We start from the raw sequence: 16,026 nt of genomic DNA, 5'->3' as shown, positions 1-16,026 counted from the left end.
CTTGCTTTCTTTTACTTCTTTCTTTTTGGCTTTCTTTTTCTTCTTTCTTTCTTGGCTTTCTTTTTTTCCAGTATTTTTCTTTTAATATCGTCTCAAACCTGGGTAAGGTCTTAAGATTCTAAAATTACACAGACTTGGAGAAAATTAGATAAGAAAATTTTCACCTGCTAGCAATTTAAACCAAATTTGCTTTAGCTTCTCTTGCATAGGTTAATAATAGGGCAAAGTATTGAAGGTTGGAAAAGACTATAGTTCTCTTTCTGCAGCAAGAGTCACATCTTTTATTTTCTGTCCACGATAGAAAAGAAATATTTTCAAATATATTCTGTTTAAAAAGGCAATTGTAGTATTTCTGGTTTTAATATAGAACTCAGCACATCTCTGCTTTAAAACTCAGCATGTTCAAAAATAGGTACTCTTATTGATATGTATTTTTCAAGGTTGCTCAGCATGGTCTTTTTTTTTTTTTTCCTGTGCCACAACAAAAATTAAGTAACTACTCAAATTTCCCTCACAGGAAATAATTTACTGTATTTTGATATGACTTTATTCTAGTCTCAAAAGAAAGACCAAAGTGTGGTAAGTGCTGTATTTCCTATATGCTGCCCCTGTACTTTTACAAAGATTCATGCAAGGATGCTTATTCCATGTGCCTATGTAGGCCTAACAAATGTGGGCTAGATTCTGTCATCCTTATGCTAAGCAAAACTTCACCCAATTCAAATAACTAATTTTAAATACGTTCCTACTTACATAGGACTGGCAGAATATAGTCCCCAGGATTTATAATTTGCTGTATACTCCAGTCTTACACATATAGATATGAAATTAATGGACCATGGTATGCTTAGAAAAATAACTGGAAATTCAGAATGAAGCAAAGAAACAAACCAACCAATAACAGAAAGAAAGAGAAATTAACAGGAATTAAGTCCCTTAGGCATCTGCCCAAGAACTAACACAACACAATCAGAAATTCAGAACATTTATTGCAAAAGCTGAATAACTAAATAATGTTGAACTGGCAAAGCAGTAACAAGGATAACTGGTTAGATATTTATTCTGTCAAAGTCATCAAACACCCCTCACAAACTGACGTAATTACTGCAATAAGCAATGCACCCCTAACCCATTTTTAAGCCTTTTATACTGTGGAGGGAAAAAAAAAGTGAACTGCTATATACAAAATAATAAAGAGAGAAACAAAAAAGTTCTGTTTTTTGGTAAAAATAAAATCACCTTCAGATTAGCTAAATTTGTTTCTTTAAGACTGATGTTTTACTGTGGCATAAGTAACTTGCTTTTTTTCTGTAAGGACTTTATTTATTTTTTTTTTGCATGCTATTATTTGTGTAAATCATCTCTCATGCCTTAACAAAAACCACCTAAAAATGTTTTGGATTTGGATTTGCTTTGCGTGCAAGTTAGATCTTACTAACATTGGGAGTCACTCTGCTGATTTGACTGAGGTGACATGATACTGGTACCTGCCAGGCATTGACCAACTATGATAACAAACAGTTAAACAGCAATAATTAGAGATTTAACCCTCTAGTTCCCCCAACTAGCCTACCAGGAGAATGCTCTGTTACATCATGAAGGCACAACACATTAAATATTCTGTGGCTATGTTCTAAAAACACTCGTGTTACTACAACGTTAACGCAGATGAAGATCAACACAAATGCTGCTGTTTCAGCAATACAAACTGTCTTGGGTATAGACACACACCTGCCCAACTGGAAAAACATTATTATTGTATTTTGCTCCTGTAGAATATTCTCCACTTATTTCAGCTGGGATCAACATCCGCTACTACTCAATAAATGACAGACTATAGCTAATTAATCAACGATCCCAAATAAATATCTTTCTCCCTCACCCACCACCACAAATTTAATTATTATTTTGTTTTGCAATTTCCCTGTTTTATGAAACATAATGGAAATTAAACAAAAAAAATCTGTTTTTAAGCCCTTACACAAGTCCTTTCATTTCTTAATATTAAATTTAAATAAAAGAAAAAAAAGAAGAAATTCTAACCGAATGCTGGCATCATTTGCTACTACATAGAAAAAAGGTTTTATTCCTTTTCTACAAGCAACCTTTCTTCCCACCTCATCACTCTTTTCACTTTTAATTCAAGTGGCTTGAGTTTCTTGGAACATTGTGTGTCAGACAGACTACTAACACAGAAACACCATCACTGAAAATAAAAGCAAAACAACAAGAAAGCAAATGAAAGAAATTAAAAAGCAACTGTGAAACACAGAAATATGCTACAGTATCTTTTCAAGTGAACATTATAAGTACACAAAAATTGTAAGTAGTAATTGTTGCTATTTACAAGTATTTGAACGCTGATTGACTTACAAGTGTCCACTAACATTGTTAATAGCACAATAGGTTTAATGTTTACAGCTTCAATTGTTTGCAATATGATCTCAAGTATAACGGTCCCAGCATAGATCAATGACAACAAAAGCACAATTTGCTAACTGGATATGCTTTTCCATCTTTTCAATCCACTGAGCTTTCGCACTCTCTCGCTTTCCAAATGCATCTTCTGTTGTTTATAGCAGCAGTCCAGGGTCAAAAAACAAAGAAATAAAAAAGGATATTTTCAAACTGGAGAGATCTCTGCAGATTTTAATCATGTCTATTTAAGAAAACCACACAACTAGTAGAAACACTCTTTCATGTTGCAGGACATCATACCTTCCACGGTGCTAACATAAAGATATGCATATCTCTGCTAGGTGAAGCATAGTTCTAGAGGTCTACCCAGTACATAAAGCTCTGACACACACATAGTATTAGCAAGTCTAAGTAAGCTAAAGTCATTGGTCCAAAGTAACCATTTCTTATAGCTGGTGCTCCTTTGGACTCTCCACAGATCCCGGGGCCTGTTTATAAGACTTCAAGTTGGCCAGAGGAATGTCAGTCATGTGGTTGCCAGTGTTGAAATGGCCCTCACTGGAACCATACTGCTTTCGATCACTGAACTGGTTTCTGTTGCTATCTTCTTTCCAGGTCCTGGTCAATGTGTGTCCATTAACTAGTTTGTCCTTCTTAACCCATTCTTTCTGAGGTGCAAAGGTGGAGAGAGGAGACTTTGGCTGCTGGTATGGGCCCAAGCTAGGAGGCATCCAACAGTTGTCTGAGTGACCCAAAACCAGGCATTCTTGAGTACACATCTCTGTAGCTTCAGCTAATCCTCGTGGACCAAGAGGTCCATCTGTAGAAGAAAAACAGAGAAAGAAAAAAGGGAGAGAAAGGGGGAAAAAAAAGATATAATATTAGATTGTGATATTTGTCATTAAGCTTATACATAGACCTCAGGAGAAAATTAACATTGATCCTGCAGCCAGATATTGTGCTGGTAAATTCTACATACATTTTCATTCTGTTAGAGAGCAGTTGTTCATAGGGCATATACTGCCTTTATATGTTACCTACCTGCTTTCCAGGAGTGGAAAAACAGTTCAATTATCCCTATGCTATTGGTCTTGGATCGTATTATGAATAAACTTAATTCCTTTTTTAAAGTCATACCAAGAAAACAGAGCTAGGTAAGTGAAAATGTCCAAGGAAGTAATCCTACTGTTGCGGATTCTGAGTGAGAATTAATGCTTATAAGGGCCTATTATTTGGATGTATTCTGCTCTGCTTTCAACTCACTTTACTGCTGAAGAACCTTGGTGAATTACCAGGCTACTGCAAATTGAGAAACATCTGTACTATCCAAAAACAGGATTTCCCAAAATAATGTTCTATACACAGGATTGTTGTAATGTCTACTGTTTTAAAAACATAGCTTGATGCATAGTTCTAAGTATCTACCCACTGGATGCACACTTGAGTGCATACTCTCAACAAATAACAGAAAAGTTAAATTTTGCTTGATTTAAGAAAAATTGCATGAAACAGTTCAAAACATTGCATCAGGAAAGAGAATAAAATCTGGAACTCTTCTGATCATTAAACACATCTCAGATGCTATACAACCACTAAAGCAAAGAGGAAAAAAAGGCTTATGTAAATCTGGCACTTTAAAAAGAACTGTTCTCGTAATTCTTTGTAAACTAGAAATATAAGACCACAGGGGACAGAAATTTATATTCCTTAAGTACTATGCATATTAAATATCTACATATTTTTTCACACACTATTGAGGACACAGCTGGCCAGCTGCAGGCTTCTCACAATCAAGCAGACAGGTCACCCATGCCTTCAGCAGCACAAAACTCCTCTCAGTCTTACTGCATTTTTAAATGGCTTAATTTGCTCATCTGCTCATGCTGGATGTATGAGGAAGGGCAAGCCAGGAAAAAGGTGGAGAAATCACTTAATGAGATTTTGTTAGATATATCTGGTATATGCTTTGCCAGGAGTAATTGCTGTGTTGTAATTTTGAGCAAGAATTTTGAGATGTCTTTTCTTCACTTTAGAGTAAATCAACAGGCTAGTACTGAAAACATTTGAAGAATTAAGGAGACATATTTCCTTGATTAACCAGCCCACTGACAGGAAGGAAATTATAGATTGATTTTTCAGAAAGAACATTAGCAAGTAGGCATGAATAGCAAAGTTACTAATCAGAAGAAAAATGTCAGCAGTGTATCAGAAAAAACAAGTGTATCTTAATAATAATCTAATTGAGACTCAAAATGATAAGTGAAGACACTCTAACAAAGATTTCTGTGTTAAAATGCCAAAGAATATTTTGTTCTCTTGTACTCCATGCATATACAACAAATTACCCTTACTAACATCTTTTTCTGAACACTGAAATTAACTCAATTAATTTTATGGAGACTACTATTTATTTCCCACTGCTTTTAAACAAAGATATAAAAAAAAATAAAAAAAATCAGGCATTTTTCTACACGTTGCATTAGTAATTAGCTGATATTTTTATCTCTGACCAACACCTCTTTTTGAGTATCTAGAGAATATATGCTATTCTGTTAATGTGACAAAATATAATAAGCTATAATAAAATATAATAAGCTATAATAAAAGTTGTTACTGAATTCCCCATATACAAAAGTGTCCCATTGATGAAAACTAAACCATGAAAAATGTATAGAATCAATGCTACTTTCCACTTAGGTCAATACAAGGTGAAATAATTAAACCAAAACCATTAGGAAAAAAAGCAAAAAGCAAAAGTAAAGTAGGATCTTAGCAGAGATTTCAATGAGAACCATGAACCACAATTCTAAAATTAGACCTGAAAGAGAAGTATTTTGGAATACTCTATTATGGAGTTCTAACTAAACTGAGGCAGGTACTTAGAGAGAAATAAACCCAAAGCGAAACAATTAGAAGTAAGGAACGGGCTCACAGTACATTGTTAACTTTTCCAAAAGTTAATCTACAGGTAAAAGCCAACTTGTTCAATTTATTTTTTGGCTGTCAACGAAAGTTTAGTTTTAATTAGTCTTCTTCCCATTTCAGAGGAAAAATGGTGAGAAGTGTCAGAACTATTTTCAACCTGCCTACTCTCCCAGTAATCTACTATTTTACTGATGAAGAAAGAACAAAAGGTTTTACAAACATTAAAATTCAAAATAGAAAGAAAACGTTTCTCCACAGAAAGACACTTTTCAAGACAGACACTACATGCACTCTGTGCTTCCCATCTACAGTGGAATAAATGGGTAACAGGATAAGCCTTCAGGATGATAGTTCTGAAGGGGATAGGTTACTTTTTCTGTTTAGTTAAATAAATTTCAAGAGATAAGACTACCATTTCAGTTTAAAATTTAAATGAGCAATAAGCTGGTTTTACTTAAGAATAAATGTGCATGTGGCCCTACAAGATACATGTCAAACTCTCTGGAAGATTTACTTCATGTGTTTTGCTTTCTTTAGTAACAGTGCTAGGCAGTTAATGCTGTCCAATTCGGAATGAATTTTAAGCATCCTTCGCTTTTGCTATGTCTGATAGACTTTCTGGAGAGCACTGGAATATTCAGATATCTGCTACTACTGTGAGCCTCAGACAGGAATGGGGTAACAATGCTGAGAGGGTGTTCACGAGATGCTCTTTGGGTTTTTTTCCAGTTTAACAAAATGTCACTGTCCAACTTGGACCTGGAAAATTAATTGTTGTGTGCTAGTCTTCCCCCAGTCAGCCTTCCCTATGCAGAGATATCAATCAAAGGTGAGACCATGCAGTCCTTATAGCAGCCAATTACAATTTTTATATAAATACTGGTCACACCAGCTGATAGCTGTAGACAGAGTGAGACACTCTCCTTTTAGGAGAGGACTGGGACTCTCAGGGACCACCTGAAAGACACCTCTTTTAGCTATATAACTGTTCAAATAGCTGTGAGGAGTGTTACAGACTGCACACACCTCTACATATGCCTGTAAGTAAGAATGTCCATAACTGAGAAGAAGTTCAGACTCCTACTCGAACGTGTACACATATTTTCCAGAACTCTGTCTCATGCTTTCCAATCTGTCAAATACAGGTAATATTTACTTGCCTCACTAAATTATTGTGAGGTTTAAGTTTACAAAATGCCTTACAAGACTTCATCTAATATATAACTAAGAATTACTATTTTAATTACTTTTGGTTTGAGCCATCTCAAGAGAAAAAAAAAATCCACAAATTAATTTTTTAGAAAAGTAGATTTTTAGAATAATATATTTCACTCTTGAGCTACTTCAGGGAATGGTCATGCTCACTCAATAATGAGAATGCTCATTATTTAGAAGATTCTACAAATTTCTTAAGGTGAGATATGAGAAAAAGATGAAAAGGAAAAAAAAAGGGATCTCACCTACCAAAAAAAAAAAGAAAAAAAAAAAGAAAAAAAAGAAAAAAAGACTGTTTTAACAATTAGATGCTTGAGTTTCTGGTTTCTGTTTCATTTTATTATGTTCTCAATCATAAAATTTATTCTTTTCTAAAACTCTTTACTATTCAGTTTTCTATCTGGCAGCATAAAGTGTAATGATCATGAGCAATATGATAGGAGGGAGATCTGGGGATGGTGTGACGGAAGAGTTGGCTGCTATGTATTGAGAAAGCCATAATGTTGCCTTAATGGTAATTATCTTTCTCCTCCACCACTGCTGAACAATAGTTTTCACCCAATTTTCTAAAGTTGTTTCATTACCGCATACAATGACACCACTTAAAAACCTGTTCCTGCTGCTTTAATTTTATAATTGCATTAATTTGTTTCCTTTCTCTTCACAAAAATGTCACTGCAATTTCTGTATCAAGCTTTTCCATACTGAAGTACTTTATTGATATGTGGGGGATTTTTTTCCCAAAGTATTTGTTCTCTGAACAATCCATAATCCGTGCGACTGGTTATCAGTCTTGGCTGCTTGAATATATAATGACACAAGTGCTGATAAAACTGTACAAGCCATCTGTCTCTGGAGTTAAATGTTTTGAAAGCAAACACAAAAGTGCATAACAAACACTCCCTTAAATTGTCTTTGTAAATATTTATATCAGATTTTACCCAAAAATGCTTTTATGTTGTTATTTTATTCTGTTAATAGCTGTCAAGCAGATGCATGTCTTGCCTACTCAAAAGCAGACAGGTGTAAGAAGGAAAATAATATATGCCGCTCAAGAGCTGGTCATACCCTTGTGCTGGAATTTCTGTGTGGTCTTTTATCTATTTTTATTATACCCAGAAGCTAAACAGCTATTTCATTGATTAACTTACTGCTGCAATTAGCAACTAGCTTCTGGTGTGATGACCAGCTGCTTTTCAACCTGCTTCTTTAAAACTCTCTTGCTTACAGCCAGAAAATTCATTCTTCAGTTCTAAAAGAGTTGAGGAAACAAGATAATTTCCACTCAGTAAGACTTTTTGATCTCAAGCAACATGAATAGGTACTCTTTGCCTCAGGGCGCTAACATTAAGTACAGTGGATTTGAACATAGCCACAGTTGTATTTCAGACAACCATATTTATTTAACTTTTCATATTGCATCTTAAAAGGGAAAACAAAACAAAAGCAACATTTTCAGCTCTACTTATCCTCAAATACAGAAAGCTGGGGTTTTTTTGTTTTTTTTTTCTTTTGAACTTTCATGGGCTACTTTACTAAATTACCTTCTCTGAGATCTCATGATTTTACAGCCTCCCTACTTATATTGGAACTGAAATTATATTATTTCATTTCATAGAGGTTTTACAACTAGTTATATATTAAATATAATAGCTGGAAAACAGTTTATGATTAAGAAGATTATTTTCACTTTTTTTTGCTCTTAAGTATCAGACAAATGGGGAAGACTGTTCTTTATTTCTAGTCTGTACAAAAAAATCCAAGACTACAAAGCCACACACATGCTGTGTCAGATGTGCTTCCTTGGTATAATTAATTAACAGGAACATGCAGTGTCTATTAAAAATATATATTTTCAGTGACTTATTCCATGGACATTCTACCTGGCACAGTCAATTCACATTCCATCCTCAAACTGCCTTGTTCAAAGGTCCCTGGACTCCTCCTATCACTGCTGCCAGTTTTGCTAGACTCGTCACTACCACCTTCTACCCTGCTGCTTCTCTCTCACTTTCCTGGTGTTCCATCCTCTGTACTTAGGTACAGATCAAGAAACCCAAACTGTCTTGGCCCAAGCTTCTTTTTCATCAAGGCTGAAATAAATAATGCTGTAAGGTTAACTTGTATCTGCATTACTTAGCAGAGATAAACTCTCAGAATCCTTAATTAATACAATGACAGGAAGGTCAGGAAGCAGAGAAAGTAAGGGTGTGTGGGAGGGACTTCCCAGGATCCAGAAAAGCAGAACCAAAAGTATTTTCTGAAAAGGTGGGAAAACCTCGCACAGTAAGATTTTCTACAGTATTCTGTGAAGAATTTAAGTGATCCAGATGGGTTCCATATCATGTACAAGACTGTACAAAAATTCTGCATTATTTTGATTCCATGGGCAGCTAAATTTTGAAGGCAGCAATATTCAAGTACTTGAAATTTTGTTTCTACCCAGTTGTCTGAAGTTTCTTCATATCTATGTCTCTTCCAAGCTAAGAAAGTAAACAAAGTAGAAGTTAAGGAAGTATTCTGCATTTCTTGTCTCAAGTTCCTTTCCCCTACAGCTGCTCTACTATAAAAGCTATAATGAAAGGGAATGTTACTTAGTTTATTGTATTTTCTTTTTTTTTCCTGGTATATTACCTAGAAATTCAATACCATTATGACTTACAAGCTACACCTCCATCAGTAATGGCTCTGCTGTTAGGATGTTTTTTTATCTGACCTAATTTTCTGTTCCTATTTCCAACTACATTCATTTTCTGCATTGACATACATGTCTATTAACCTTTCTGCATTTCCATGTGTGCACAGTCAGAAGTAGACATATGATTCCTGTGTCTGCTAAACTTGTAAGTTACTAGGGGTCAAGTTTACTTAGTGCTGCCTAGTCTTTAAGAACAAATAGACATATTAACCAACATGAAGCTTGTGACCATTCCGCAGGCAAGTTGCAGCCATCTGAAATCACAAGGGCATGTTCCTTGCAACAAGGATGTGGGAAGATGCCATAGGAAGTGTTAGAAAGCACCATGGTCTGGAGTGCTGCTGAATGACAACTGAGCAGCTCAAACCTGAATGATTCTGTGCTCTTCTCTTGCCATACAAGTCCAACTCCATTACTTGTTATGGATTGCATACTGCCTATGTTTGGATTTTTATGCCACTACTTATTTTTATTTTTTAATTAATTGTGTGAAACTTTACAATTTATACTTAAAAAAGGGGAAAAAAAAGGGCTCACTAGATAATCTAGTGGTTCTTTCTGGTCTTAAAAATCTATGTATTATAAACCATTAACATAAAGCTGTATTTTGTATAAACTTTCACTGACAAATGTAGCCAATTCTAGCATACCCTTTAGAAAAACAGAAGATACAAAATAATATCTGGGATTTCTATTCTGACTTAATACATTCTGTCATTAAAAACAAACAAACAAGTAAATAAACAAACAAAGATGCACAAATGACTGCCATTTGTATTCTTAGCTGAAGTGTCACATTGTGGATTCAGACAGTCACCTTGCAGGAAGAGCAGGAGAAAAGAAATGCAAACAGGATTTGGCAAAAAGACCCCGTTTGTTAACAAATAAATAAAGATTAAAAGCTTTACACATCTTTCATACGGATTTCATTCTTTGGGCACAGATGAAAAGTCAACATTTGCAAATGGAGATAGTCCAAATTCAACAATACATGGGCAGCCAGAACAGCAGATTCTCCCCCTGAGAGGATATTGTTATTTAGACAGACTTTATGGCACACAAAGAGCAGAAAGCATATCTTTATAAATTTGCAACCATCTTCAGCATGGCATGGAACTCATCCATCTTTTTGTCTGCTCAAGCTACTCCTCTGAAGAATGCTATCTCACCTAATTTTATTTCCTCAAAATTGGCAGTTTTTTCCTGCCATACATTTAATTTAAGCAGGACAATCTAATGCATAAAAAGTCCTCAGAGAATTCAAATGAACTTTTTAAATTTGATTGTATCACTTAATGAGACCAGTGTTCAAATATTTGGAATAATATTATTTTCAGCATTAATCTTTTCATTATGTGGCTCTTCATTTTGCTGGCTAAAAAAAGTCTTTGTTCCCAAAAGGTGATGATGGATGGTGATAATAAAATATTCATAAAGCATCCCATAGTCATATTAATTTACTATCTTTTTTCTCTCACACCTAAATATTTCTGATACTTGATCAAAATATTTTTTTGAATTGATTTACAGGCAACATGCTGAGACAGAATCACTTTTGACATGGTCACATTTTCTGATCTGTTAATAAGCCCCAAACATGAACATGTTGGCAGTCTAAAACAACTTAAGTCTCAATTTGGAAGATTTGGGCAACTGTTTAAAATAAAATCAAATTTTGGTTAGTAATTTCTACAAATTCTCTTTGAGAAAAATTATGATTTAATGTGAAAAAAAGCAGTTAAAACAAAAAGAAATGGCAGAATGTTGTGAAACTCAGATGAACAATATTTATTTCTACTCTGCACAGTGTTGCAAAATTTTTGTGCTGTTATTATACGCCTGACCATTAACTCATTTACAGCAGAAAAAACCAAAACTATTCAGGTTGAATTTAACTTGATTTCTGTTAAAAAGTCTAAAATAATTTGTTTTCCTTATCATTTTCTAACAAGAGCAAAAGCCTTATCTTCTGACTTATGATAAATACATATCCTGGCTCCCTGGATCACAGGTATGGTAACTTGGAATGGATGGAAGTAAGGATATTGATTTTATTAAGCAGTAACTGAATAAAGGCAAAATTAATGGTCATAATGATCTACATATATATATATATATATATTTTCTTTATTTTTTTCTTTTATACATATTTCTGTTCATTGACAAATAAGGAATCCGTGTATGGGACTTATTTCCTAAGTATTATTTTCCTAGCCTTAGTTAACCCATGTAAAGCAGAAAGTGTCAAAGGAAAAGGAAAAGAAAAAATTTTCTCTAACAAAATTGTCCTGAAATGCCTCATCATGTCCTTTGAGAATGATCTGAAAGCCTTGGTAGATTAGGGGCTCTGTCCAGATTGAATTCACTCACAAGTGACAGAGCTCAGAGGTATTAATTTTGCAAGTTAAAAAGTCAGGTTTTTGATACAGCAATTAGTTTTAAAGAAATAAATAACTGTGTAAGGAAACATCTCCTAATCTGTGCACACACATTAAAAGATCAAAGTGACGAAGTGTTATGGCAAAGCCAAGGGTAAGATATAGCTCCAAATTCAAATGCTAAAATCTAACTAGCTACAATGAAGGCATGTACATAATAGGTGCTATAACTTCTCATTGTGTTTAAGGGGGATGTAGTCAAAGCAGTATAATCTAAAGAGGTGTTCAGATTAATTTTTCTACATTAGGTTTGGTGATTTGCTATTTTTATTGACTAGACCAACTTTGACAGGATTAGACTAGACAAAATTGACTGGATATCTATTAATCAAAAGGAGAAATTAGAAAATACATATATCTGTGGTTCTTATGTAGGTATATACATTGTAAACATATAAAATTTTATTTCAGTCCTATACTTTTCTTCCCTGTAGCACTACTTCATCTTGGTCCTTTAAGCAGCAAATTGTTGCACTATTGGGAACTGCAAGGCAGTATGACACGGACTCTCTTGTGAGTTGAACATGAGAATAAGGTTTATCACCCCAGATCTTCTTTTATAGACTGATACGCAAAAGTCCGGAAAGGTAAAACCCATATTGGTTAGTAAACTAACACATCACCATCATTGGTCAGTGGGGTTCACCACCCCTCGACCTTCTCTTGCAAGAGAACAAGGAACTGACAAACAGTACCTTCAAGGCTGTCTTCTATCTCTGAGGATTGTTTTAATTCTTCCTTATGATTTCCCAGGCCACTTTCTCAGGTGAGTCTGACAAAGTTATGTGGCCTGCTTTTCCACAGGCACTGTGCTCCCTGCTTGCTGCTTGCATTTAGCATCCATAGCAAATATACAAGAGATTTCCTCATAATAGGTTCAGATCACACGACCATCAAGGCTGGAAGAAACCTTCAAGATGATCTAATCCAGCCATCAGTCTGCCACCACAATAATGCCCCCCCCCCCAAACCATATCCAAAGTGTCACATCCAGATGTTTCTTGAACACTTCCAGGTGACTGTCTCTAGAGATGAACCCCAGGATGGAATGAATCTTACCTAACCTAGCATTCTCTCTTTAATAACCTTAAGTTTTATACCTAAATGGATTACAAGACAATGCACATCACTCATTTTAAATGAAATCTGTTGAATAAATTCAGTGATATAAATTTATCGAAGGACTTATCATCCAGGCAGCTGAGAAGATGGTGAGAGGAATATTTTTTTTTTTTTTTTTTTTTGAGAAAAATACAGGTATACTGATGAGAAGCGAGTTGAAAATATGTCAAAAAAGACAGTAAGCACCACTATATAGGGACAGCTTGGAAAAAGTAGAGTCTTGAGCTAGAGCACTTGTAAGAATTGGTAGGAAGAATTGGTATAGTATTTGGGGATTAGCTAAATGCTAAAGGAATGACTTGAAGGTCACAAGGGAATTGGTCTGTTTCCTTTAGTGCATGCCTTCCTAAATCAGGCTTATAGGTAAATTCATTTTGTGTTCTGTAGTGGCAAAAGACCAAGTTTTACACCCAAGGAAGGCAGTAGCAAAATTCCAACCTATTTCAAATAGGAAGAGGTATGTGACCAATGAATGTGTGGATAAACAGCTGCCTGTCCCACCAAATAAATTGGCTTGAAATACATCTTTTTGCCTATCAGTAAAGTATTCTGGTATCTCAGGTCATCATGATTTTAAGCATTTGGCATTGCTTTTAAATAACTTGCTGCCTCTGAAGTTGCCATTAAATAACTCACTTGATAAAAGGGAAATAATCATCTTAAAATTAAATGTTAATTCTCTCATAACTACAGTTTTAAAAAGTTTCTCTTCTAAAGCTAAATTGTTGGCACAAAGCCATGCATTGCTTGCAGGTGTTTGCGCGGAAAGACAGGGTGTCCTAACCAAGTGACAGTGATCCTTCTCTGCATTCTTGGTCTGAAATCAGCCATTGAACCCAAGCACAGGACAAAGTCATTAACAGAACAATAATTCTTAGGTGTTTTGACAAGACATTCTATAAATGGTAATTAACATCTGCACTGCCGTTCCTGTCAGGGAGGTGAATGGAAATGTTAAGTGAACTAAATCTAGTGACTGCTTTTCCTATTTTGGTAAATCATCTGGTTTTTTTGGTTCTTTTTTTATAATACAAGAAGAAAAATATAATATTTAACTCAGATAGTTAATCTGCTTCATAAGTTTTCATTTCTACTAGTTCAGTAAACACAAACATGTTCATATTGCCCATTTTCAGATGGTTGAAAATGATAAGCCTATATTATACTTCATTAAATATGAGTCCAAGATTATATCATGCATTTTTTAATTTTTTTTTTCTTAATTTATTGTTACCCTCTGGAAAATAAAACCAGTTTACCTTTAAATCTAAAACTAGAACTGAGAAAATACATGGAGTGTATTGCCAAGTGTTCATAACTCTCATGTTTTAGAAATTGTCAGATTCTTATTGTTGGACTGAGAAAGAAATATCTGTTTCTAGACACATTTTATAACAATGAAATTAATTCCATGGAGGTAAGTAAACCTTCCATTTTGTCTTTGGGTATTGTAAAAACCCAATGGTTTGAGGAAATCAAACCAACAGTTTTTCTTGGCATGTTCCTTCCCAAAAATTGCTTCACATATGAACCAAATTGCCCATGATATTTTTATTACTTGAGAAACCAGACTGTGTACAGACATCAAGCAGAATGTAACGAGCTTGTTGTGTGTGTAAGTGTTCATGATCTGGGCTCATAGTAACAATTATTTTTTGAGCATCTTCCTTAATCCATTTTAACCTATTTAAAAATAAAAAAATAACTGATAATATTATCTTGCTTAAAAAAGGTCCAGGAACCTGGAAATGACATCCATAATATTCTTCTAAATGTGTTAGTTTAGACCTACTCCATGTGCATTTTGTGCACTAATTTCAGACAGTCCTTTTACTTTCTACTTAGATTTGAATACAACTTCAAGTGGCCTACTTTAGGGCTATTCTTGCATGAATAAATACTATATATACTTTTAAAAGAGGTGTTACAGGTTTTGGAAGGGTTCATTTGCTGAGATATTTTATTAAATTGGAAGAAGACAAAATAAGGTCATCAAAAAGTAAGATTTCCTCCACTAAATGTGGATTTATTATTCATGTGAAATATTATTTGATTTCCTCTTCAGAACCACAAAGATAATTTTTTCCACTCTTCCAAGTGAGATTTGAAAGCCTGGAAGTATAGGTCTTTCTAAGTATCAGACTAGGACAGTGTGACTAACCAAAAATATGTGATGCACACAGATGTTGCTTCTATATTAATTTTCAGTACATTGAATGTAATGACTAAGTGCAGCACAGATTAATTTTTGAGCATGGTTTAATAAAATGTAAGTGTTTTGACTCAGGAACATTTGTTTAATTGGAGTTTTACTGTAAACTATATAAGCTCATTAAGAGACTTATGGATATCTCTTCTGAAAAATGATGTTAATGAACACAGTTTTCAAAGAAAAAGGAATTGTAGCATGGGTGTAGCTCAGACATAATGCAAGAAAGCACTTTCTAGTATTCTCTGTGTAATGTGCCTGCAGTTCTGACAACCCAACTGGCACTGATCTGAATTTTACAAAATTAGCTAAATGAGATGCTGTTATACAAGCAGAATTAGGAAATGGCTCTTTTGTCTCTGGATTAGCTTAATGACGTCTCTGACATCTGTGTCCTGTGATATTTATCAAGGATATATGTTTGTGTAGAATAGAAGACAAAATCAACAATATAATCAAGCTTACTAGGCACCTAATTTAAGCACTTTTTCCTGTTACATTCTTCAATTATTCTGAGTCATGCATCTTAAGTCAGGAGAACAAGTACCCAGATTTAGATTAGATCTAAATTCTGCTAAGAGAAATGTTCTTCAAATGTATTTTCAAATCAGTTAAACTACTTATTTACATAATAGCATGGATGCATAAGGCATCTGCCACAAATTTGCAACAAATTCAGTTTAACCTAAATCTGATTTTGGTCTGATCTGTACTGACGGAAAATGGAAAAACACACAAGTGGCAAGAAACATATTTTAGAAATAAGGATTCATTAAAAGATATATATTTCAATGTAAATTAAATGCTTTTGAGACAGTTGTAATTAAACTATTTACAGAATGAATTTATACTTTTATGCAAAAAATAGTCTTATTTTTCTTAATAAACACTGTGTTTATAACACCAGAGCATACACGTGCATTTTCATATTGTCCTTAGATGAGCTGCTTTCTGGAGTATAACAGCTGTAGCTTTTTGATATTGTCTGTTTTTCACCCTTG

The 16,026-nt window shown here is 34.4% G+C and overlaps 1 protein-coding gene across 4 annotated transcripts in view; it reads right to left on the bottom strand.

The window, feature by feature from the left end:
• Window positions 1-431: 431 nt before the first annotated feature.
• Window positions 432-16,026, bottom strand: part of PCDH9 (protocadherin 9) — a 665,972-nt gene continuing 650,377 nt past the window's right edge. For all 4 annotated transcript variants that reach the window (XM_033514394.1, XM_015627482.2, XM_015627473.2 and 1 more), the window contains one exon: window positions 432-3,238. In XM_033514394.1, the coding sequence (XP_033370285.1) occupies window positions 2,865-3,238 (374 nt within the window). In that variant the 3' untranslated portion in view covers window positions 432-2,864. The remainder of the gene's footprint in view (window positions 3,239-16,026) is intronic.

The sequence above is a fragment of the Parus major genome, chromosome 1, assembly GCF_001522545.3.
Source record: "Parus major isolate Abel chromosome 1, Parus_major1.1, whole genome shotgun sequence".
In the NCBI taxonomy this organism is placed as follows: domain Eukaryota; kingdom Metazoa; phylum Chordata; class Aves; order Passeriformes; family Paridae; genus Parus; species Parus major.
Note: the sequence above shows the minus strand (reverse complement) of the source record. Positions and strands in the feature narration are given on the sequence as shown.